This window comes from Nansenia antarctica (genome assembly GCF_963989245.1).
Source record: "Nansenia antarctica genome assembly, chromosome: 4".
In the NCBI taxonomy this organism is placed as follows: Eukaryota; Metazoa; Chordata; class Actinopteri; order Argentiniformes; family Microstomatidae; genus Nansenia; species Nansenia antarctica.
Window position 1 is genome coordinate 59442994 of NC_137689.1, and position 26523 is coordinate 59469516.

The 26523-nt window shown below is 42.0% G+C and overlaps 1 protein-coding gene across 1 annotated transcript in view; it reads left to right on the plus strand.

Annotated features, from left to right (window-relative positions):
* The first annotated feature begins 3497 nt into the window (after positions 1–3497).
* nnt (nicotinamide nucleotide transhydrogenase) overlaps positions 3498–26523 on the plus strand; it is a 39423-nt gene continuing 16397 nt past the window's right edge. Inside the window, exons 1-14 of the mRNA XM_080528004.1 lie at positions 3498–3513; positions 5580–5777; positions 8632–8861; positions 9095–9312; positions 9989–10076; positions 10220–10308; positions 11062–11249; positions 12761–12894; positions 13196–13387; positions 14152–14305; positions 15718–15879; positions 19550–19660; positions 25153–25298; positions 25767–25962. Of these exons, the coding sequence (XP_080384130.1) occupies positions 5624–5777; positions 8632–8861; positions 9095–9312; positions 9989–10076; positions 10220–10308; positions 11062–11249; positions 12761–12894; positions 13196–13387; positions 14152–14305; positions 15718–15879; positions 19550–19660; positions 25153–25298; positions 25767–25962 (2062 nt within the window). The 5' untranslated portion in view covers positions 3498–3513; positions 5580–5623. The remainder of the gene's footprint in view (positions 3514–5579; positions 5778–8631; positions 8862–9094; positions 9313–9988; positions 10077–10219; positions 10309–11061; positions 11250–12760; positions 12895–13195; positions 13388–14151; positions 14306–15717; positions 15880–19549; positions 19661–25152; positions 25299–25766; positions 25963–26523) is intronic.

A 26523-nucleotide genomic window follows, 5' to 3' on the forward strand; every position in this document is an offset into this window, starting at 1 on the left:
CCTTAGTGGATGATTCGTCTGGGATCCTCAGGGAGACTTCCTCAGTGAGGTAGTCGGTCTACGATCCTTAGGGAGACAACTGAGATAAAGTTTCTCATCAGCCGAGTGGACTGACTGAGGGAAAAAGACTCCGCTACACACCCACTGCTGGTTCACATTACACAGCAACCTTGTTACAGGAAACTCCTGGAATTTTCTTCAACTTCAAAGCATATTCTCTGAAGAAGAATGCCTAGTGTGAGTCCCACTCCAGACTGCTCTCAGTGCGCAGGAGGCTGAGCCACAGAATGGTTAAGAGGAGGAGATGGAAAGCAAAGGACGAAACCGGTTTCCCGAGTACTGAAACCCGATCTCTTCAAACTTTCAACATAAAACAGTACTGAAACAAAACAAGTATACATCTCTATTGTATATTTAATACTGTGTATACACTTTTGTATATTTTAACAAAAATGAGCACAATCACAGCATTCAAAGTAAATATTGTGCCATATGGAGGAACAGAAATGTTCTTCCATGTTTATATATTGATTCATGTTGCTCCAGAAGACACTCTTTGGGCCTCTTGCGAGTGCCTCATCTGGGGTCTATTAAAAGCGCCAGTGCCTGGTCTGCAGGACCAGACTAGATCCTTGATGCAAGCTCTGCCTGGGGGAGAGGGACTGAAATAGACATACAGGAATATGGTTTACATTATTCTTGAAATGTAGTGGATGGATGGATGGATAGGATGGATAGGCTTCATTTTAACAGTTTAGATTCTAACACATGTCAACTTTGTGTGTTGACTTTATAGGTAACACACTTTTGAAGGCACAGTAGCTTCAATCATCCATTATTTTTCTTTTGATTCATGTGCTGAAAGTTAGACATTTTCCCTCTTCTACTAACTCCCCTTTGACTTTGTTTAAATTATATCCTATCGTGGAAAATTATTTTGAACTGAAACTTGATTGACTGGGGTAATCTCTGTGATCTGACTGGTGTTAGACTCATAGGACTTCCAGATGGTTATACCACAGTAGAACTCATTCTAATTCTAAGGAATGAACAATCCTTCAAAGAGGGAGAAAGACAGAGTAGTTTAAGAGACTAAGGCCATCTGTTTAGTGAAGGTCATGGGTGAACAACAATAACTTCAAAATACCTCCAGGGCCAACTGGCATGACTGAACACAAATGAATTATGTGACAGCAGCTGGTGAAACCGGGAACAAGTCAGCAGGCGATTTAATGTTCAGACTTTTATTCTGAAAAATGTAAATACATTTCAGCATTGTTGAAAATCAATTACACACTCACTAGTCAACTAACACAGCTTGTTTTGTGAGCCTGCTAACAATGTACAGTAGTGTTATAGTTAACTAGGTAGTAGACGGGATTACTCACTGAATCCATTGCATTGCAATGTTTTGAGTTGACTAGTGAGTGTGCCATTGATTTTCAACAATGTTGAAATGTATTAAAACATTTCAGAATAAAAGTCTGAATATTTTGATTGGTTGGCGACTTGTTCCCGGTTTCACCAGCTGCTGTCACATATTGTTTCTTGCCCAACAGATAACTGCTTAAACATCCATATACGCATACAGTGATGATGAGGCGGTTATGTTTTTGATGGTCACACCCCCGAGTTGGAGGAAAATAGATGGGTCCCGCCATTAACAATTGGCTAGCAGGGTTTTTCATTGATACTGATTCAGCTCCTGCTAGCCATCATAGTATAGATGGAGGAGAGGCACTACCTGGTTCACCCTAGAATACTGTAAGCCACAGGACTGAGTAGTCAACATCTTGCAAAGGTAAAGTGTGTGTGTGTGGGATTTACTTGGATCTGTGGGGCTTGTGTTCCACAAACAGAGTCAGTGGTGTGTGAGTTGATTGCCATTTGTATTTCATTTGTTGTTGATACGAACCCTGAGTGATATTTGGCATGGTCTTCTCAAATAAGAAGTTACTGCAGTGAGACCATGTTGCCTGGCTTCCTACCATCTAAAGAACTCCAGCTGACCCCCACAATAACTAAAGCTATGTCTTACCCTCTATTATCTCTGTCTCCAAACACTGCATGTGTCAATTTTCTAAATCAAATGTTCACAACAGTGATTATTGTGTAACTTATTATCTCTCTTTACAACTACAGTAAGTCCTGTTCCCTGATGAAGAGGTGATGATCATCCCACTCCCAAAATGTTATCTCTCCTGCCCTGTTATTTCCCCAGAAGAACTGAACCAAGATTGAGATGAGGTGCAGCTAAAATATAAAACAGAATTTGAGACTCCTGCTCAAAGTAAAAACACATACACACAAAAAGGTATTATTCGAGAGTGAAAAACAAGATGTTTCAGCCATCCAAAGTCTTCATCAGAATGAGTAACACATGGACAAGACAAAGCTATGGTTAGGGTTAGGGTTATCCTGTCTATTGGTCTATTCTGTGCTGTTAGAGAAGTAGATAATGGAGAATGGGAGAAGCTTTCACTACTGGACTATGAGACAACTCGGGGCAAAATTATATTTCACCTAAACATGAATATTCTGAACCATCCCTTTAATTAAAATGTTCTGTTTTACAAAACTGGTTGTATGTGTTTTTGTTGTGGTTGATGTCTTCTTATATTCATTTATTTATATGGTAATGCCTTGCTGTAATACCATGCACGGTCTACATTATCATGTCTTTTGCACTATGCTACTATTTTCACTATCTGGTTAGATGCCAAACTACATCTAATCTAATCTAATTTTCATTTGTCAATGTAGTGACTCGATACTCTGTGCGGCTGCTCCCATCCTTTCCCATTGTTTCTGCTGTAGAGCATGGTAAAGGGTAGGCCCAAGCAGTTGTTCAGCACAATACACACAGCACCATCTGGTGGAGATATGTGGACCCTACACCAAATATCAATAAATTCAACATCATGATAGCCTCCACCATTGAAGAAGGCTGTGAATGAATTGAGATACTCTCACTGTGTTTCTTTAACACTCGTTCACCCGACAAGACGTGAACCAGCAACATAATTATTGTTTCCGGTAATTATTTACCCATGTTTGTAGTTTGTGTGTATCTGTGCGCGCGTGCGTGTGATTTATCAGGGTTAGGAATAAGTAGTGGATTTCATTTTTTCTATTTTTTCTATAAATGTTTTGCATAAAAAACAGTGTAGATAGCTCAAAGAATAGCCTTGAGACAAAAACAACAAAGTGCTTCTATGCCAGTTGCGCATTATTATGAAACTGTCTAATAATTTCCAGAATATATAACTTCAGTGTGCATTGTGATAGTGTTATGTAAATTATTTAATGCTGACGATCAAACTCTGTTGTCACCAGATTGTCAGTCTTCTGTTTTTTCCAATTTCATTTTTTACTGCTAAAATGAGATATTTCAACATCCTGGTAACTGGATGTATCGTCCAATAATGTGCCTGACAATCCAATTCATTTGATATCTTCCGGGTGTAAAAGACGAAAGTTCGTCTGTGCTGCACAAAACCAGACCATCACAAGGTCAGTTATGTAATTGCAATAATATGTGCGTTGAACACCTTTGTTGATGCATTTATTTTCCAAACAAAAGTCTGTGTTGTGGAAATGCAAGAATTGTTTGGTGGTGCATAACATTGTTGTTGGGTTGTTAGCAATCGTTAGCTACCTCTTTGCTAGTTGAAGCCGAAACCTTTCATTGTGAAAAAACAAAAGTGATGGCCGGCGACAGCTGATTATGTCCCCCATCAAAAATCACAATGAACAGATGGCTCGCTATTTAGCCAGCTCGAATGCATAAACGATGGCTACATTACCGGAAACAAATGCACATTTAACATAATATAATAACAATAATATAACTGTAAAATTACCTAATTCCGTGTGGCATATCTGCGCACAGTGTCATTGACATTGGTACTTTAGCATTGAATGCTGATAGTTTAGCTGTTGCCAATTTGTTTGTTTGTTTATTTTATGTTGAGTGCGTGGATTTGTCCATTGCTGCAGACTAATCAATGTCCAAAAGCATCTGCATATGCCACGTGCAACATGTACAACTGTCAATCATACCCTCTCTATAAGAACCGCTTACAGTTTTTGGGTCAGTGTTGCAGGCGAATCATGCTGACGTGGTACGATATTGCAAGAAATGGGATAACTGCATAGCGTCACATGATCTATATATACCACCTGCTAGTTCCATGCAACATTTCTCAAGAAAGTCTGCTGTGAAAATATTGAGAAACCATTCTTCCTCATTCTGTTAGGGATAAGTAGCCAACCTTTATTAGGAAATTCCCATTTATTGTAAAATTCTGAGATTGCCAAACTACAAGTTTAACATTGCAGGCAAAAAAAATAATGTCTGTGGTAGCAATGCCAGTTTAAATGCATGCTGGGAGTTGGTTTGCTGTTCAATCACCATTTCAGTTAATTTGATCCTTGAGGATATGACTTACTATGTAGACTACAACTGTCTTATCTTGTCATAGCCCAACATATAGGGTTGTTTTACGTCACATTTTGTAGACAATGTATAGGCTAGCTTTGAAATATGTTCAAAACGATCATGTATTCAGAGCTCTGTATCCATTTTAGAATGGTTACATGTCCCCAGACCATCTTTTAACTTTATACCAAAACAAGTAGTGGGCCAGCCACTGAGGGAAAAAAAGAACACCCAAATAATAAATAATGCACCTTCAACTTGTCATGGTGTGAGAAATTATAGGTGACGTGCCAATTCTTGTGTTCATTAGTTGTGCTGCAAAGGACAGCGGCGCATGAATTAGCCTACTAGCAAAGAGTCTAGTTAATAAGAAGCATCAGAGATTGTAGCGCACTTAGTAAACTTTAAATCATTGCATGCATGTCATTGCATGTTTGAAAGGTTTGGCAGATTGTATGCAAAATGTATGTTGAAAAGGAAAGAGCAATACAGAATTTCAGTTGTTTGAACCCTATAGAATATTATATATAGGTCCTGTCCCACAGGCCTTGTTGACATGAGCACAGAGTACAGGCTAATCAATACTGCCTGAAACCACCCACGACCTGACCCACACTAGAGTTTTCCAGTCTACATCCAGGACTACATCGTTATCTCCGGTCAGAAGTGCCTAAACCAAACAAATTCTCAGCGGTACCTGAATTTGTGGGATATTCTAGGGAGGCGTATCATTGACTGTTTTACCCCACTTTACAACAGAGTATCACATGTTAATTGAACAGACTGTAACGCTGAAGCAAAGGAGGAGGCACTAGACCTTTTTTGTAGGAGAATTGTGACCTGTTGCATAAATTCTGAATGTGTAACTGTGTGTGCGGCTGCATGCATAGCTGTGTATAGCACAAGGGCACAGGGACACATTCCTTTAGCATGATCTTGTGTGTGTGTTAGGCCTAGGCCTACTTGTGATATGGGGGGTGTTAAGGGAAAGTGGGGAATGCTGGGAAAGGTCAGACAGTTAACCGACTACTTTCTTGTGCACTCTTGTCCTCTCTCTCTCTCTCTCTCTCTCCTGTTGACCCGCCCCCCCTCTCTCTCTCTCTCTCCTCTTGTGGTGTGTGTATACATGTCTATCTAGGAGGAGGGTCGATCGGCTGCTCAGCTCCTCCTGGTCTGTCTGCGATGGCGAGCCTTCTGCGTGTGGTGGCAACCAGCTGCTCTGCTCCTCTCTTCAATGGGGTGGCGTGTGTTAAACTGCAGAGTGCCCGCTCAGTGAAGACACCATGCCTGCGCTTCTTTAGGACTCAGCAAGCCCTCGGCCGTTGCGCCAGTCCAGGTAACAACTCTGCACCGTACTTACCCGGGTAACAACTCTGCATTAAGCTAGCTCAGATAGCTGTTTGTGTGTACAACAACACACTATACTGGCACCAGTCCAGGATTACAACTCACACTACGGCACTTGACACTATACTATACTGAATGAATGAATGAATGAATGAATGGTCTTTATTGTCATTGCTATAGTACAGGTACCAAACAACGACATTTGGGAGGGGTGGCTCCCCTGGTGCTAGGAAAGAAAAAAAAAAACAAAAAAAACAGGAAGGGAAAGGAGCTGGTTTACATAAATAAGGGCTATGTACACTATCCACTATACTATACTGTACAGATAAGACGACTAGGGTTGTCATATTGCACATAGTGTTATTGCACATTCATTTAATATCGCTTTGGATAAAAGCATCAGCTAAATGGCATTTATTATTATTATAAATTATTATTATATACTAGGCATCAACTCCAGGAATAGCGACATGCTGACCAAGGCAATAACTCTGCACCATGCACGCACTGCAGCCCAGGAAACACTAATATTGTATATAACAACAGGTGACACAAAGCCAAGCTATGCTGAAACGTTAAATGATATGGAATACCTTCTTTGCACAGAGAAAAGGGCAACGTTATGTCTTCTTGGCATAGTCTTGCTGACAATGTTGATAAAAAGTGTTAATCTATTGGTCTTGATACACACTCCTTCACTCAGACAATGCTGGTCTCTGGAGAGAATGTATGGCTAGAACTTTTAATCCCCTCCCCTTTTTTATTTGTTGCAACCACACAAGCTCTCAGTTCCAAGGTCACTTTATATACACACTATAGCCAAAGGTCTTTCCACCCACTGATTATGTTCTGCCACCATAACCTGCAGAGTGTGTGTGTGTGTGTGTGTGTGTGTGTGTGTGTGTGTGTGTGTGTGTGTGTGTGGTCAGCAGCAGGTGGCTGCTGGTGCTGTCTGTATATTATACCTGCATTTTCAGGTATAATATAACCGCGGCCATGAACACTGAACGCAGTCAAAATCACATAACTGTTGGTAATGCGGTAATGTCAGTAAATGCGTCTTTTTGGCAAGAGCAGCAGTTTGTTCTCACACCAATATCTTACTTTATGAAACAACACTAACCTACCGATTTGTGCGTGTATGTTTTCATGACATGTTTGTGTATGTGTGTTGATGTGTCAGTGAGGTGGTAGCAGTTGGACACTAAGGCAGGTCTCTCCTGGTTGCCATACTTTCACCTGGTCTGGTTGCAGTGACAGCTGTGGGATTTCTATTCTGGGCAGAGTGTCAGTTGAAAGGGCCAAGGCCATCTTTACATGGCCAGGGTTAGGGTTAGGGTTAGCCTAGCCTGTACCTGTCATGGCAAACCACCGTAGCCTATTGTCCTGTCCCTTGAAACTAATAGCACTGCTTTTATCTTGACCCATCTAATAACCTCTCTAAAACTCTATAGCTTTTCAAGCATCTTTTTTGAAAGAAGAGTAGCTTTTTCTGAGTTCCACGCAGTGTTGTATTCTTGCTCTCTCTGCTCTGAGTCAGTGTAGCGTGGGGTTTATCTATAGACCGAGGGCATGCGGTGGAAAGTTCCAGGGGGGCGTGGGGCATGTGATCTGACTATCAAGGGAAAACACACCATAGGAGCCCAGGCATATGTGACACAGCCCAATGAAAAGGGCTACCTGTAGGCGAAATCATTTTTCAGTCTTTTACATGTGCTTAAACTACAGATTGTAAGCTTTCAAATAATGCATCATACATTGAAATCGGAAACAAATTGAAGACGACATGAGTATTTGAAAGTTGCTACACCGGAAATCACTAAGCACAGAAAATCCCCATCAAAGATAATGAATCCCCATCAAACAACAAGAAACGAAGTCATTGTGTTATAGATTACACTTATTTAATGAACGTAAAACTGTTCGGAAAAATAACGAGTGGGTACTTCACATCTTCGAGTTGAATGTTAGCTAAAAAAACGAAAATCTGAAAAAAAAAAAAAAAAAACTTTAAAGACGAATTTGACGTCTTTCTCATTTCCGAGAGGTGTCCAGAAACACCAGGAGCAGTCACATATAGTGGCAATGAAAACCATCTGATCTTATTCTTGAAGAGAAGAGCTTGGTAAGATTGACGCATTGTATCAATTAGTTTTCCACACACTGCCCTCATGATGAGGGTGATGCAAAGTTTTAGGAAAGGTTGTTGAAAATCTTCCCTGTCCCTGAGTTATTGTAGGAAAGTCACTCTGAGAGCTTAGAAGGATGGCAGATATTTATGGTAAACACATTTAGAGTGCACTCCATGTTTAGGGCGGTTAACAATGTCCCTTTCACCTTGAATAACAGTGGCTATATTTTGCACTGGTAAAACAGACCAGTGGTTTATTACACAGAACTCTCAAAGGTTTCCATAGTTGTGTTAAATTGCTATCTGTCTAGTAGTGATTGTGCACATCATCTCATATCCCTCCCATGCGGTGTATATCAGAGTGGTGTAACTGAACTGCCTTTCTCCTAACTCAGTCAACTGCTCTAGTTCTAGATTTGAGATTGTCAAAAGAAATCAAGTAGGCTACTACTTAAAGGATCAATATGTAGTTGGGAGTTTTTAAATAGTGCTAAATGGCAATAACTAATCAGTGGCGACCAAGAGATGACATGATGAATAATGTTCAGTGAAGCTTTCAAAAATATGGTGTTGACGCCGAGCACTGGTGTTTGCGTATCCAATGTTTTGGGCAGCAACACAGAACTCCATTCTTCACCTTTAATTCACAAAGCTTTCGGGAAACTCACTCCTGACCTGTATCTTAACCGGAGTCGTTTCGTCATTTCTGCAGGTATCCCCTACAAGCAGATAACTGTGGGGGTGCCCAAGGAGATCTTCCTGAATGAGCGTCGGGTGGCCCTGTCCCCAGCAGGGGTGCAGGCCCTCATCAAACAGGGCTTCAATGTGGTGGTTGAGACCGGGGCTGGAGAGCCTTCCAAGTTCCCAGACGAGCAGTACACCCAGGCTGGAGCCACCATCAAAGATGTCAAGGAAGTCCTGGCGTCCGACGTGCTGCTCAAGGTCAGTGGAGCCGAGTGGAATGTCTTCTAGACAATGGGAGTAGGGGCTAGGATTCTTGAACTCAATGGATGTGTTGGCTCGCAAGCTACTGCCCTAGCTTGAATGAGGCTTGAATATGACCTAGATTCAAACTCAGTCGGTCACAAAAAGGAAGACCTTATGTGATGAAAACAGTCCGTCTTGTCAATCATTCTACCCTTGTATTGGTCTGAATGGCTCTGTGTCTGTCCAAGGTGCGTGCTCCCATTTTCAACCCTGAGCTTGGGTCTCATGAGGTGGATCTGATGAAGGATTCGGCCACCCTGATGAGCTTCATCTACCCAGCCCAGAACCCTGAGCTGATGGACATGCTGGCCCAACGCAAGGCCACAGTGCTGGCCATGGACCAGGTGCCTCGTGTCACCATCGCCCAAGGCTTTGACGCACTCAGCTCCATGGCGAACATTTCAGGGTAGGATACGCATGTGTATGCACACACACATTTTTATATATATATATATATTTACATACACTCTAACATAACACTCTCACACACAGGGCTATGACACTGACCGACTGATGCCACCTTTCATTGCTGATGAGTACTGAGCTTTGAGTCAGACAATCATACGATACTGATCTGATAAATGCCTCCATTATTAGACAGGACAAATGACTGTCATGTCTTACAAACATGAGAAAGTGTCCTTCGAAGCTTCATGAAGAGACCTTTTTAAAGTTACTGTGTGAAGAATTAACCACAAAAGTTCCTGAATGTATCTTTAAAAGATGGCATAGGAAAGGTGTTGATTGTTTCTGGTAGTAATGACAGGACGTGCCATTACGTAGGGAAACATTTGTATATTGCTGCGCCCCGGGCCGATGTAAAAGTTGGATGGGGGCATTATAAATAAAATTAACATTATATGAATGCACTTCATGAATGCACCCAACTCTCTCCAGCTTTCTAATGTTATGTTGACAAGTATCACTGTCCCTTTTGGCGTGTGTGGACTTTGCATAGTGTGTAAACAGTTGTGATATTTTGAGCCTTAGGCAGGCTTGCTCTGGCTACAGTTCATCAGTAGTAGTTGTAACTGGCCTCACACACACTCATTCATACTCTGTCCCTCTCCCCTTGTGTACAGATACAAGGCTGTGGTACTAGCAGCCAACAGCTTTGGACGTTTTTTCACCGGCCAGATCACTGCAGCTGGGAAAGTTCCACCTGCTAAGGTGTGTGTGTGTGTGTGTGTGTGTGTGGGGGGGGGGGTGGAATATTTTAGCAAGGTACATTTTAAATGTGCTCCTAATGACATGACCTACAGCACAGTATATCTGCCTGCTGAAGTGTTTTCCTGCCCTCCCTTTGCTCCAAGGTGCTGATCATTGGAGGTGGTGTAGCAGGTTTGGCTGCGGCGGGCACTGCCAGGGCCATGGGTGCCATTGTTCGGGGCTTCGACACCAGGTGAGCAGTACTGCTAAACCCTGGAGAACAAGAGCCAGGGGTGCTTTCAGAAGGGTACATGTCAATATAAATGTTAACATAGGAATATATCATATAAAACAGATACGCCTCTGACATGTATACTACATTATTTCAGTATCATTTTGCGAACAAATGAACATCTGTCATGAACTTAATTACTCCATCATATCACGCACTGCTATCTTTGGTTTTTATTGGGATTCTGATTAAAAATCCTGATAAAGCTTTTTAGATTATCACATTGACATTGTTTTAATTTCATCTACCCAGCACTTCAGTAAAAGCGGTTGGTCATTGAAGTGATGAGAATAGTTAAACTACTCCAGATTTGGACATAGAACTAGTGATCAAATCATTGTCTGATCTCACCTGAGATTGACACGTAACTGGGATCTGATGATATCTGTCTGTTTCTAATGAGATTAGATGATTTTCTCAATCTCCACTAGGTGGCAGCAGCATCATTAGACATGAGAAACCATCAGTATTGACACCTACACAGATTTCTTCTACATTATCCAAAAGACATTAACATTGCCTTCTCTCTAGAATCCAATGGCAGTGTCTTATGTGTCTGGTCTAGGGCCATCTCTCCTCTCAGACCACAGTTAAACACATTCCTCAGTTTTCACAGATTCTAGATATTATCTATTATACAGCTTCCTGGGGGGGGGGGGGGGGAATTACCCACTTCCTGCTACATTGACATCACCACGTGTCCCCCCTCCCCAGAGCGGCAGCGCTCGAGCAATTCAAGTCGCTGGGGGCGGAGCCTCTCGAGGTGGATTTGAAAGAGTCTGGCGAGGGTCAAGGCGGCTACGCCAAGACGATGTCCAAGGAGTTCATCGAGGCCGAGATGAAGTTGTTTGCCAAACAGTGTCTCGACGTAGACATCCTTATCAGCACGGCACTCATCCCCGGTACGCACGCAAACACCATATACACATACACACCATGTCATCAACTCGCTCTACTCATCATCAACTATGTTCCTTTCTCCTCCGACTTACATACTCATCAGCACTGCATTCATCCCTGCTACTCAAACCCCCTCAACACCTATCCCTTTACGGTGATCATCATAACATTTAGTTATTTAGCTATTTGGAGTCTTTTAGTTGCATTATTTCAAACAATGGATGTGATATGATGGGGTCTGTATTTCACTCCCCAATGTACTCTGTTTTTGTGGGGATTAGGGAAAAAACGACATTTCTCTAACTTCTGTTGCCGACTTCTGAGCTATCTGCTCCAGCTCCAGATCCCACTCCTTACCCATTTTCATCTTCATCAAGGGTGCTGCCATCATTTTGAGAAACGCAGACAAGGTTTTTAGGCAGAGTACCTTCTGTTTTGACATTGAATAACCTGTTATCTAAAAGCCATTTCAATTCACCAGTCTTGTTCCTGTAATTCCTGTATCCACCGTCTTTCATCTCTTGTCGCTTGTTCAATCCTCTTAAATCTCTAAACAGCTTTATGGACTCAGTAACCCCGTAGTGGTTGACCTTTAATCGTCTGGTTAAATCTGCCCACTTAAGGCTCACCTTCTTTTCTACTCCCCCATCCTCCTATAACAGACCATGCAGCTAATGTTGAGCTGTATATTTAAAGTGTCATACCTTTCATACCTACCATTTTAGGTATCAGAAATAGCTCCGCAAGACAAGACTCTATAGCTGTCACACGTTGTCATGTGCCTTTACTCCTGCCAAAGTCATTCATGTTGTGTAAGAGTCAAGCAGCCCTTGGGTATGTTGTCCCCCACACAGGCCCTGTGTTTCATTTATTGGCAGCTCTATAGGCCACCTTGTCCCTTAGCTGCACTGTGTGACGGTCACACAGTCCAAGGTTATGCTGTCCTCCACACTGCAGAGGGGGTATATATCGCAAAGGAGGATCTGATCTAAACTTGAATGTGGGTGTTGAATATTTGGAGGAAGTTGGCTGGCTAACTCATTGATTCTTCTTTGTGACACAGCCCCTGGGTCGAAGTCTCTCTCTCTCTCTCACTCACTCACTCACAACTAGTGGACATGTCAAAGGGGCCCAGAAAGCATGTTTGCATTGAGGTTAAAAATAGTTAGGGTTTAGATCATTTGCTTTTTTATTTAAATCTTTTGTTTCTGGCAAAACAAAAAAGACAATTCTTGTAATATTATTTTGTTGAAGGTTACCTTTTTAATCAATCATGTTTCAATGGCCATTTGTCCTCTCCTCTGCTCTCAACTCCCCAAGACAACACAAAAATACACATCAAAGATTAAGGATCTTGGGGTGGGATGCAGTGCAGTATACCTGGACCTGATTTCAGGTTAAGTGCCTTTCTCAAGGGAGCGCATGACTGCAGGAGAGTTGAGCCCACTTAGCATACGTGACCTCACCTAGTTAACACAATCTACCCACATGGTGACTTGACCCCATGTCACAGGCCGCACAGCCCCTATTCTGATCACCAAGGACATGGTGGAAACCATGAAGGACGGCTCGGTGGTAGTGGATCTGGCAGCAGAGGCTGGGGGGAACATTGAGACCACCGTTCCTGGGGAACTATCTGTCCACCAGGTTTGTCAACAATGCAGTTTCATCTTCAGTTCCCTTTATAACGGTGTTTGTTCACTGCCTTTCTACCAGCAACGTCTTTATTTAGTTCTTGGTGTGTTTGTTTTTGGTCCCATCCTTAAAAGTCTTGCACCACCATGTTATCTACATGCACTGTAATTCAATTCAGAACGGATGAATAAAATGTATTGACATTAAAATAACTATTTTTATATGTTGATATAAAACATATATTTTTTATATATGATGATATACTGTATATATAGTTGATGATAAAAGTTAAATAACTTGTTGTGGTTTTCAGGGTGTGACCCACATTGGTTACACAGACCTGCCCAGTCGACTGCCCACCCAGGCCAGTACTCTTTATTCTAACAACATCATCAAGCTGATCCGTGCCATCAGTCCCGACCAAGAGAACTTCTACTTCAATGTCAAAGAGGAGTTTAACTATGGAACCATGGACCATGTTGTCAGAGGGTCTGTAGTCATGCAGGTACGTCATATAAGGTCAATAATCATGCAAGTAATTTCATTCAAGGGTTTGTAGTCAGGCAGCTACGTGGGTTGAGTGATTGGACGATTACATCAGGGATCACGATGGACGGAATCTATCACCAGCAGAGATTTGATGAGGGTTTGAGGGTTTTTGGGCTGTTGAAAATTCCCTTTTCTGATGCAAGAAGACCTGCGTTATTGAAGTAAATGATAGCCTCCTCAGCCCTCTGCTTTCTCCTTTCCCAAAAGTGTTATTTAGCACTCTTTTAGCAGGCTGTTATTCTGAATTTAACCTGTGTAATTTTCAAACACAAGAAACAATCATTGAGGAAAAATCAGGGGACACAGGAGGATGTGGCTTTCACAGTAACAACGTTGTTTAAATTCTCAAACACACGTGAACACAAACAGGCACTCATAAGTCTTTGTAGTCATGTACGTCTTAGCATCTGTAGTTATGCAGGTGAAATGGCTGGCTTTGATTAAATCAGTTTTAGCCCAACAAAGGAAAGCTAATCAGGTCATCATGAATCTCGTTTCATTTACCAACTATGGGGGAAAAGCAAGTAATCTCTTTAAAAGTGCATTGAGTAATGATGACTTGGAGTTGCTGATATAATATTACATTGTAACCTCTATCCATATTAGTATTGCTGGATCTTTGACCCGAAATTGAAATCTGCTCTCTGGATATTTTTGCGGTGTTGTTCTTCTTGTGCAGTAGGCAGTTGTCATATCGTTTTTCCTTTTTTGTTTGCGCAGGATGGTAAAAACCTTTTCCCAGCACCCCAGCCCAATAATGTCCCCGTGGCAGCCCCACCCAAACCCAAGAGCATCAAGGAGCTGGCAAAGGAGAAGGCTGCTGCTGTGTCTCCGTTCAAGGCCCGCTTGACCACCGCTGGCATCTACACTGGAGGTGAGCCACCAGACCTGGGTCAAATACGGTTCGTGAAGTACTTTCAAGTGCTTTAGCTGCCCTTGATTTTTTTCCCGTGGTACAATGGAACCAATAAAATAGACTCATAATTGTGATCTTCAAGCTAAATCAAGCACACCTCAAATCCTTTAATGTATTTGACGTATTGAGCCACATCTCTTTCATATCATACCATATGAACCGGTAGTTCAATATGCCACCCTTTAACAACCATGCAATGTTTAATTGAGCATACTGTTGAGCAGTGAGAGACTATAGTCAAGTCTCTCAGCTCTCCTGGTGGTCTTCCCACTCTGATCTGGGTTAATGGGACTTAAAAGCAGGGTTAAAAGCAGGCTGTTAATGTTTTACTACCTTTCACATTCCATTACATCCTTCTATTCTACAACACTGGAAGGATGAAACAAATCAGAATGTTTAACAAAAACCTAATTCTGCAACCTTTCCTTTAAAGACTGGTCACGTATTTAGAGATCCTCCACCACCAGTCCCTTGAACCCACCCACACCCTTACCTCAACTCAACCCGTTAATGTTAGTTGCAGGAAGCTAGTGATAATAAAATGTGGGAAATTGACACACACACACACACACACACACACACACACACAAACACACCTCCCCCTTCCCTGCTGTGCCTGTCTGAAGTGGTGCCGTAGCTGTTCCCACAGTCCAACTCCAATAGTAGTAGCCTGTAAAGGTTGTTCACACGTCGCTGCCCTGTGTTAGGTTGGCTTTGCTGTGGTAGAGGTAGGGAAGGGAGCCACTTTGAAGCTTGTTCAGTTTGTTTTAGTTGAGGAGGGGGGAAACCTGTAAAGCACGTTGACTTGTCGCTCTCTGGTAGTGGAGAATTCTCGTTTCACTCTATGTATTTATTTATTTTAATCATTTCCGACACGATACGCATCACGGTGCAGAAGTAATGAAATGATACACAATTTTGGATATAATTTGTATTTAGGATATAAATAAAATTGTCATTGAATGGTAAGCAGATTTAGCTTTACAACATTAAGGTCAGAGCTGGGTATTGGGAGGGCCTCACAATACGATACGCATCATGATACATGGGTCACAACACTGTACAATACTATTACGATACATTGCAATAAATATATTTACAGAAAATGTGACCTACTACGTTGTGTGTACCACCTTGGTATTCTGATATGCATGTATACAATTGTCAGACATACTGATCCATCCTCTCTATTCACTGCCTTAGCACTGATACGTTTATACAAAATAAACATTTTAATATTTTTGAATAAGTCTCACCCTCAGATGTAACCTGCCTTTTCTGAATGGGTCCTTTTTTCTGCAGTCTGTTGTATTCCACTCTGTGGTGGTGTTAATTGCCCTCTCTCTCTGCCTCTCCCTCTCCCTTCTCAGGTTTTGGCACCCTGCTGGGTCTGGGGCTTGTTGCCCCGAATGCGGCCTTCACCCAGATGGTGACGACCTTTGGCCTGGCAGGAATCGTGGGCTATCACACAGTGTGGGGTGTGAGCCCCGCCCTCCACTCTCCCCTTATGTCCGTCACCAACGCCATTTCGGGTGAGTGCACCGTTTCAAAAGACACAAATCTGATTTAAACCCTGTTGGTAAGCAGGTGTTTACTTAGACAGGACTGGGTAAACTATTATTATGTGATATTTGCATATTAATTGCACTCTTTGGGATTCATTGACACAAGCACCACGGTGGCATTTAGTACCTGGGAGTTACAGCTGTGCTGAATTTGAGGTAAGAGGCCTGGCTGTAAAATAAACCTTTACTGAAGTGCATTTTACAGACCTGGGGGGTATTCCATCAACGTCGCTAAAGGAAAATCCAACCTTATTTTGCTCGATTTATCAAAATAAGGCTGTATTGTCCTTTAGTGACGTTGATGGAATACCCCCCTGTTTCCATTGGTATCCACTAGTGTTTTTTTCCCCCTTATTTTATTATTTACTTGGAGCTGTATGGAATCTTATCTTAAGTTCTTATCTTAAGTTATCTTAAGTTTCATTTGTCATTTAAGAATGGAAATTGTGATACTTAACCTCTTATTGGTATCCAAGTCAAAATTTGGTATCATGACAACACTCATATCCACCTGCACGTACCAGGGAGTCAGATCAGGACAAAATGTTTTCACTTTTGCAAGTGTCACAATCACACTAGTTACATATTTTTCACAATGTTCAATAGATTGTTGATGAAGGTTCTTAGTTTTGGTCATATCCCTTCTATAGGGAGCAATGCTTTCAAGCTGAGAGCATGTTGGACAGCACTTGGGCTTGTGCGGTTAGAATGCAATGATTGAATGATTTGTCAATCAGGAGCAAAAATATAATTGACAAAAGGTCAATGTATGGTAGTAATGGCTACTTACCCACACAAGTAATTCATACTTTATTATCATATAAATACCATTTCACCATGCAATGTCAAAGTAAATACCTGGTAATTTCTGTACCGTAAAATAAAGTGCAACCGGCACATCTGTATGAAATGGATACAGTGAAAATCGAGGCACATCAGCCACAAAATAGTTGTTTAAATGATATGTCTAAAATATATGGCAACACATTCATGCATATGAGCTGAGGCATATCGCCATCATACATCACTTTAAAGATTTGGTTTCAAATTAGGATGAATAACATTTTAAAACCAGATGTTGACCTCCCTAGTCCTTAAAAGGCATTCATGTCCACTGTACTGGTTGAGTCCTCCTTCCACACCTGCAGGTACTGTACACTCTGCTCTACTGGCTGGTAAAGGGGTAATGATTCATGTTCACTTAGGATGATTGAGAGTGCTGCTCCCTACTCCATAGTTGATCTGCTCCAGGCAGCTAGAAACGCAAGGCTCAGATTCCATTCTGTAAATACAGTACAGGAGAACTCACCACACTAGATTCATCTTGTTCTACATATGAGAAGGAGCAAACTGATTATTGGGCTGAGTCAGGGATAATAACTTGATGCCTTACATACTGCTGAGAGGGAAGGTGATATTTATACTCCGTCATTGAGTTAAAACAAAGAGCCATTAGTCTGACTTATACTTATTTAGCATAATGCAGCAATTGATTTTTAGTCTGTCTTGTCCCTTGGCACTCAGTTTGTGTGTGTAACAACTGTTATTTGGTTCTGTGCTTCTCCTGGTTCCCTTTGACAGGCCCAGACACAGGTTTCATAGCCTTTTGAGTCCATGGTGGTCTAAAATTAAAGTGGCCCCCCATCATGTAGCTCAGACCTTCACATCAGAGGAGCCTGCAAGGGGGCTTCCAGTGGGGCAATTACCTCCATGGACCTACTTCACAGTTCCTGTGAGACACTTTATTAGTCCACACACAGCCTTCCCTAGTTTGTGTGTCTCTCTCCCCCTGCCTGTTAGAGCTGCACGATATGGACAGAACATGATTATGGGTGCAAGCTTGTCCCCTTTCGGCGAAATTTGCTGTTTTTACCCCAAAGTAGGTAATCCGCATGAGTTGTGTAGATAAAAAGGCATCAGCGAGTAGGCATAACACATTTTCTGTCATGTCATGAATGTACATCACCCTGGGTCATCACATGATGCGCGAGCTAACATCTTCCTGTTGGCTAAACTCCGCTGCTGCTTGATAGACTGTGTCATGGCGCAAAGTTGAAATAACTTTTAGCTGCTTCAGGCAGCTAGCTACATTTCCAGACAGCATGCAACCTGTTTTCGAACTAATTATGCAGATGGTAGGGTTAGCTTGCAAGGCCGGAGCTAGCTATGGGCAGGGGTTGGCCCACCCGAACATACGTTTTTCCCACCCGATTCAAAGTTTTTTTGTTTTCGTTTTTTTAAACAAATGAAACAAATCTGAGTGAATGTGCCATGCCCAATTCCTGTATTGTGTTTTTTTTAGCGAGTGCATGTCAAAGAAAGGCCAATATCGCAATCTCTTGCAATAAAGATATTGCACATTTGTGTTATTGCGATACAGATACTTAAATACGATATATCAGGCAGCTTTACTGTTTGTCCTCTCTGGTTCGCCCCCCCTCTCCCCCTTCTCTTTAGGTGTGTTCCCTGCATATTTGGCCTTGCCCAACCTTTAACTTTTTTATTTTGGTCATCCAAAGCAGTGGAAACAGTGAAACCATTGGAATTCTGTTATTGTTGCGCCAAATGTAATAAAGCCAATAAGAGCTGTAGGTACCTGGGAGACATTAGGGCAGCTTGTTGGAATTTGGGATTCTAAAGAGGGAGAGTACGTCGCTCTCCTTGAGGCTATGTGTGTGGCCATTCCATCCATACACGTCATTTCCTCATAAGTCATTGTTAGGTTGGCAGGGTGTCAGACTGTCTTAATTTGATCAGGTATGTGTGTGATCTCGATGTCCTAGTATTACCTGAGTATGACCCCCTTGTTTTTCCAAATGTAACCTCATATTGAGGGAGGAGTAGTCTACCAGTCTTCAAGGGAGAGAGATGTCTGGTGTCAAGGTTTTTGTTTCATCGTGGAATTGTACAACTTGTGGGTCATTGTATGTGTTTTGAGAGGGGCGGGGTGTTAGTTGGTATGCTATATAGTTTACTATTTCCTCTTTACTATTTCCTCAAGTCTTCTCTCTTCACCTTCTCAAAACTCATTGAAGGTCTGAGGTTCCTCCTCTAGGACCAAATAATGTTTTTTCAGAACAAGACGAGGAGGCGGGAAAGTAGCAAAGTAAGCGAAGAATCAAAGAAAGACTTTTGAGATTCAACCCATGTCTTAAGCACCCATCTGTTATCAATTGTTACCCTGGAGTTCTAGGGGACAGGAACTGCTCATCTAGTCACACATAAGCACAGGACTTGGAGCATGGCCCTGGTTGAACTCTCTCAAAATGCAATCAAATCACTAATCTGACACAACTTAATTGGTAAAAGAGACATAAGCTTGCTTTGACCAATCCAGGATGGATGGAAGGATGCATTTTGAAGGTGTTGGAACAAGCCTGACAGTCTTAGACTGTGCTGTTGACTATAGACTGCAGGCTGTAAGCCATTAGAGACGATGGTTATCAGGGTTCTCTCTGCACTCTGACTTTTCCCTTTTTTAACTTGCCTTGCCTTTTTTAACAGTAAGAAAATAATCTCCATACAGGACTTCAAGCCTTGTTTAACTGACAAACCGTTAACAATTGGTGAAGGCAACGGGTAGAACTCAGGGTAACATGACTGGTAGTTCAATTGTGTGTGTGTGTGTCTATTACAGGTCTAACTGCTGTGGGAGGTCTGTCCCTCATGGGTGGTGGCTATGCCCCCTCCTCCACCGCTGACGTCCTGGCTACCCTGGCTTGTTTCATCTCCTCAGTCAACATTGCTGGTGAGTGACTGGACTGTCCTTTTGACCTTGAAATCTAACCCCTTTGTCCTTTTATGACATCAGAATCCAGGCTGTATTTAACTTGACCAAAATGACAGTTGTAGAGTTGTAGATTGGATTATGCCATAGATCAGACCTGGACATTGTACGGCTCCCGGGCCATGGCTGTCCCTGGCCGGCCCTGTGTGAGGTCAAAAAAAAGTTTTTTCATAATAATAGAAATAACATGTAAATAAGTGTAGGCAATGCGTCCAGTACAATTGCATTGCTTTTATTTTGAAGGCGACAATTTTATTTTCAATTACGTATGTGCGTGCGTGACTGTTATGGTGCTTTTCCACTACCGTGCCGACCCGTGCCGTACCGCGTGAGCCCGGTTTGTTTTGCTTTCTCCACTGCCAGCCGAGCCGGGACGTTTTAGTTCCCGTTTCAGAGGGGTAGCGAGAGGTACTTTTTGCCAGGCTGTGTGTGACGTGTGACGCTGTAGACCGTTGATTGGTCAATGGAAATCGTCACAACATCATCCCATGTTCAGAGTTCACCCTTAACCGCCATTTTTAAATACCACAACAGATTTCGCTCTCGTAAAATGTCACTTACTGTTTCTGTAATAACTTATTAATAAAGATTAGAAAAATTATGATAACCATCTTATTATCTTAGTTTAATGTCATTTTAATGCATCATAGTACTTTAATTTACAACAAGCATAAGACATACATTGTTGGTGTGTGTGCACTGCGTTTATATCACAAAATGTACATTTGATAAGTAAAGGTAAGCTAGCTAAGTAAGTAATCTAGCTAACTATGATTGGAAACGAAGTACTATCCAGTTAGAATTATCGAAGATCTAGTTGTGTTTTCCTGCTGGTCTCGCTGCCTGGGTTTGAACAGACTTTGGGATCAACTACAACATCTCCATAGCCTACGCTACATTATAACTTTGCATCCTCTGAAAAAAAAATGGTGGGATGTAAGTATCTTTCGCAAACAATAGCAGCATTTAAATAGTTTAGTTTATGTTCAACTGGAAAAGGTAGTGATCACAGAATTTTTTTTTTTGACTCTGCCAGGAGTTCGTTAAAAATGCCTTTAAAAAAGGCAAGGCAAGGCAAGTTTATTTGTATAGCACATTTCATACAACAGGGGCAATTCAAAGTGCTTTACATACATTATTTAAAATTTCAGAATAAAAGCCAGAATAAGTAATTTTTTTCTGAATAAAAGTCTGAAACTTTGTGATGGCCCGGCATGGTACGGCACGGTAGTGGAAAAGCGCCATTACACATCTTCACCGTAATGTGCAGTTGGAGAGATGCTGAGGAGAAAAATGTCAGCTCACGTTAAAAAGAGAAAGATTGATGCAGAGTGTAGGGTTTTTAACAAGACATTACCTGGACTTCTAAGTATTTATTTACTGAAGTGAAAGGCAAAGCTGTGTGCTTAGTTTGTGGATTACAGATCGCTGTAGCCTGTGTTTAAGGACTACAATTTAAATCGCCACTATGAGACTAAACATGCAGACAAATATAAGAACTTGACTGACGCAGAGCGGGAACGGGCATCTGGTGCGTTGCTACCTAAGCTGCATACCCAACAAGGACTTTTTACCAAACTGTACACATCCAAGGATGGAGCGGTCAAGACAAGTTATGTGATATCCCACAAAATAGCAAAAAACAGTAACCCATTTTCTGAGGGGGAATTCATCAGAGTGTTTGGTGGACTCTGCGGCGCTTATATGCCCAGAGAAAAAAGAGGCATTTGAGAATGTGTCTCTCTCCAGGCAAACCATAACAAGAAGGATCGAGGAAAACGCGGGAAATCTGGAACTTCAGCTGCAAAACAAAGCGGACAATTTTGACTTTTTCTCATTGGCTTTGGATGAGAGCTGCGATGTCCGCGACACAGCCCAGTTACTCGTCTTTGTACGTGGGATAACGAAGGACTTACGGAGGAGCTGGCAGCAATGCGGTCAATGAAAGGGACGACAACAGGGAGTGATTTGTTCACGGAGCTAAATGAATGCTTGGACAAGCTGGGACTGAAATGGGACAAACTGGCAGGTGTTCAAATAGACGGGTGTCCAAATCTGACGGGGAAAGATTTTGGACTTTTGAAGCGAATGCAAGACAAAGTGAGTGAAATGGACCCTGAACAGAAATGTGTATTATACATCAGGAGGTGTTGTGTAAGTCAGTGCTAAAAATTAACCATGTTATTGATGTTGTAACTAACATAGTTAACTTTATCAGGGCAAGGGCATTGAATCACAGACAGTTTGTTGCACTTTTGGAGGAGCATGAGACTGAACATCGTGACATAGGCTACCACACAGCTGTCAGATGGCTCAGCCTGGGCAAAGTGCTTAAAAGAGTATGGGACCTCAGAGCAGAGATTCAAGCGTTCTGTGAGAAGAAAGGGAAGGACATCCCAGAGCTCTCAGATGCAGACTGGATGGCAGTTTTTGGATTTGCTGTAGATGTGACTGCACTAATGAATGAACTAAATACCAAACTTCAATGCAAGGGCCTTTTTGTACATGAAATGTACAGCTTGGTGAAGGCTTTCATGAGAAAGTTGCAGTTTCTCTCCAGCCAAATTGAGAACATTCTCACCCACTTGCCAACACTAAAGCAAGTCACACCCTCAGCTGATCACCTCTGCAGGTACTCATCCATGTTAGGAGCTCTGCATGGTGAGTTTTCAAGGCGATTTCAAGACTTCAAAACAGTTGAGAATGAAATGAACATGATTTGTTCTCCCTTAACCTGCAATGTGGATAATACACCCAGCGACGTTCAGCTCGAACTCATTGACCTGCAGTCTGATGCACTTTAAGTCAGTATCACTGCTGGACTCTTTTCTCAAAGAGGAGAACTTTCCACACACGAGGAGGCATGCTCAGAGGATGCTAGTTCTCTTTGGATCTCCCTACACATGTGAACAAACATTCTCACTGATGAAGTTCAACAAATCCAGATACAGATCCTCTCTCACTGATGATCATCTGTCAGCTGTCCTTCGCATCTCCACCTCAGACATTCAACCAGACTTCAGTGCACTTGTTCAAGCCCAAGGCAGACTGGACTTTTCTCACTGAACACAAAAAAGAACAGAAAAATATCAAAAGCACTTGTTGCTTTTTCTACTCAGATGCTTAGCTCTGTGTGTTGTAACTTTATAGTTAGTTAGACAGTTAAAATAGATTGATTAATATGTTACATGATTGATTCACAGTTAAAAGAGATTGATTAATATGTTACATGATTGATTCACAGTTAAGAGATTGATAAATATGTTACATGATTGATTGACAGAAGTACATTTCTGTTGTATTAGCTAAGAACAAGAAGAACTGCAGGTTCCAGAATGTCTTGTAGAAAGACGTCATATAAGTTGACAGTTTGTTGTTTTTGAGAAATGTGAATTGTACATTGAATTGAAAATGAATATCTAATAGCTCATTTTATTGAAAAAGAAAGTGACCACAAGTCAGCAGATTTGTAAATAAAGAACCTTTCGCTTGATATCACCAGTCCTAGCCATCATTTCAGAAGGTAGAAATACTACACTGTGACTCGTAATGTTGTATGTAATGTTAATAAATAATAGGCACAAACTGATGTTGCAAAAGGTCAAAACTATAGCTGTATTTACTTCCCTGTGTTTAAATGAGTCCTCTTGCTCTTCTATATTTGACCTACTCCACATTTTCATAGCCTTATCGTAACATGTATTCTTGCCAGTAGCAGCTAGTCAAAACCATATCATTTACTGCTTTTTATAAAGCGATAAAAGTAATATTGAGCAGAATTAAGTTCAGCCTACTGGTCCGGCCCTCCACAATAGTCCCGGTTTCTCACGTGGCCCATTGTGAAAATTAATTGCCCACCCCTGCCATAGATCCACTGTGCCCCAGTGTCAGCTAGCTGTGCCCATACACATCGTTGCCCCAATGTTGGAGTCTAAACACATTTTTATAGACTAGTCATTCTAAGTGAATTACATTTTGTGAACAATTTCATTTCAATGAACTCCTTGCATTGACTGAATTACAGTATGAATCAACCCAGCCCTGATATTTAGCCCACACATTATTCATTGGCTGTGCCCACGGACTGTGTTATTGAAAGGGTGTCAGTTTGCTCCGGCATTTGAGATGATAAAAGATCTAAAAGAAGATGGTAAACTGGAAACGAGAGAGCCCTGGTCATGCAGTAAATCAGCATTACACCCTGGCCAGTGGCTACGCTGAAACTAATTAAAAAAAAGCACAGAATCTGATGACTTATGTCTCTCAAAAGTTCAACTCAGACCTACTTTTGACGTATGAAAAACAGACAGCCGAATGACGGATTTTATACCTCAGAGGTGAGTTGGACTTTTGATCGATAAACAGATACATCATCTGTTCGTTGTGCATTTCACTAAGAAAGGCAGGGGGCTCTTATAATTCCAAGGTGTCCGTCTGTCTGTGCAAGGGCCAGGACACATTGTCAAAGGTCATGGCAAGGGTATAAAGCCATCCTGGCATATTCTAACCATTCGCTGTAATAACCACTTAGCACTGTCTCAGATCTCTCGTCTGAGTGTTCCAGTGAGTTTGAAATATGGCTGTTTATGTATGTTTTTTCGTTAAAGAGCAGGTGTTTAATTTCAGTTTTAAGGCCCCGCCGGGTTCCATTCCACACGCAACATTTCTCAGTGGTCTACCGCGCTACCCATAAACCCACAATAACAGAAATATGGACATTCCGCCATCTGGTTTCCAAGCCCCTCTTCAAAGTTTTTATTGTCCGAATACATAGAAAAAAAATTGCCCTCCAATTTAGTTTCAATAAACTTGCCCCTGAAATTTATAGCGTACCTGCTTCTTCCACGACAGAGTTCAGGAATAGTTTTTTCTGTCTCTGGCTTCAGCCACAAAGCCTTTTGTATTTCCATGTGTTTTTACGGCAGGCACACGGAAAGAATTCTGTGCATGCTTTTTCTTAAATACCTGCCCTTTGCATTTTTGACTGGGAATTTATTGACACTGAGCCTCAGTCTGTAATGGTCCCTTTTTTATGATTGGTTGTGTTTAAGTGATTGAGGTCTGAGGCTAAAATTATCCCGCAGCCAAAATGGACAGGTGTTCCCCTTGTTTGCATGTGGGTGGGTTGTGGAATGGAATGAGATTACGGATTCTGTCTGTTCATCAAATTATGGTAGATATTCACCAGGAAAACCTCAGATTGTTCATCAAGTGGTACTTTTAAATATGTGCCTAAGACAAACAATAGAAAAAGACATAGGACCAATGCATTATGCTTCAAAAATTAAAAAGGGGAAGAAGAAAAAACGAACGATGTTGATGGTCTCTATGGACCGATGTTAACCATGACTCAAATGTAATAGACTGGGTGGGATGGGATTTATAAATTAAGGAAGAGGTGCTTTTAATGACTTCAACCCCCCCTCCCCTTTTTGTATTTGCGTCCCTCTCAGGTGGTTTTTTGGTCACTAAGAAGATGTTGGACATGTTCAAGCGTCCCACAGACCCCCCAGAGTACACTTACCTGTACATGCTGCCTACTGGGGTGTTCGTGGGGGGCTACGGCCTCGCGCTACAGGCTGGCTACAACATTGAACAGGTGAGCATGACCCACTGCTCACTGTTTTTTACCTCTCACTGCTGACCACCCTTTTCACACACCTGAGCCAAGCTGTGCCGCGCTGCCTGGTTATGCATAGACTGTAGTCGCTGTGCAACAGCGCTGGAAAAGACAATGTGAGAATAAATATGTGACACTTTACCTTTACAGTTTTGTGTTCATAGCACATAATAAGACTTTGTTATAACTTATACGCATTTAAATCCACAGTACAATGCCTTATTTAAATCTCTTACTGACTCAGATGGAAAGAAATGTGTGTAGTAAAACAAATGTTCAGAGTAACAAACATGCCTCTCTGACCCATGTAGGGTAAAGAATCATGTCAGTTTTATTCATGCCATGTTTTTTGGAAGGATTCTGTACATTGCTCCCTCCAGAATGTAACCCTGGCTTCAGGAGTTTCTCTTCCTCTCACTGTGTGCATGTGCGTGTCCCTCTCTTTAGATGATGTACCTGGGGTCTGGTATGTGCTGTGTGGGGGCCCTAGCTGGTCTATCCAACCAGTCTACTGCCCGTTTGGGTAATGCCCTGGGGATGATGGGCGTGGCAGGTGGCATTGTTGCTACCCTCGGCGCTTTGAAGCCCAGCCCTGAGCTGCTGGCACAGATGAGTGCCGCCATGGCTGTGGGTGGCACCGCTGGTAAGTGTGTGTCATGTGCAATGTGCCAGTCAGTGCCATGTGCCAGTCAGACCTGGGAGAAATTGCGTGCAAGTAGTCTAAGGGCTGGTTTCCCTTGACGCAGTTTAAACCTAATCATGTACTAAAATGCATCTTCAATGGAGATTTTCTATTGAAATTGTTTTGAAGTACAGGACCAGGCTTAATCTGTGTGTGGGAAACTTACCCAAATAGTTTGTTTGCGTCGTAGAATGAAACCAATGAAATGGTCCCAAAAGTGCAGACTCGAGCTTAATCAACCACTCCACTATTTTAAAGTATTTTATATGCTATACTGTATGTGTTTGACCCAGTTCTGGTGCCAGTTTGTGCAGTTACATGTGTATTTTGGAGTGTTATGTCTGAGCATATTGATGCTCAGATGTGTTGTGGTCTCTGTTTGGTGTTTACTTTAAACTGCTCTGATTGGAACTGATGTTAATACCAAGCAGACACCTGCATCCAGACAGGTGTGTGTGTGTGTGTGTGTGTGTGTGTGTGTGTGTGTGTGTGTGTGTACCCACACATACCTCACATACCTCT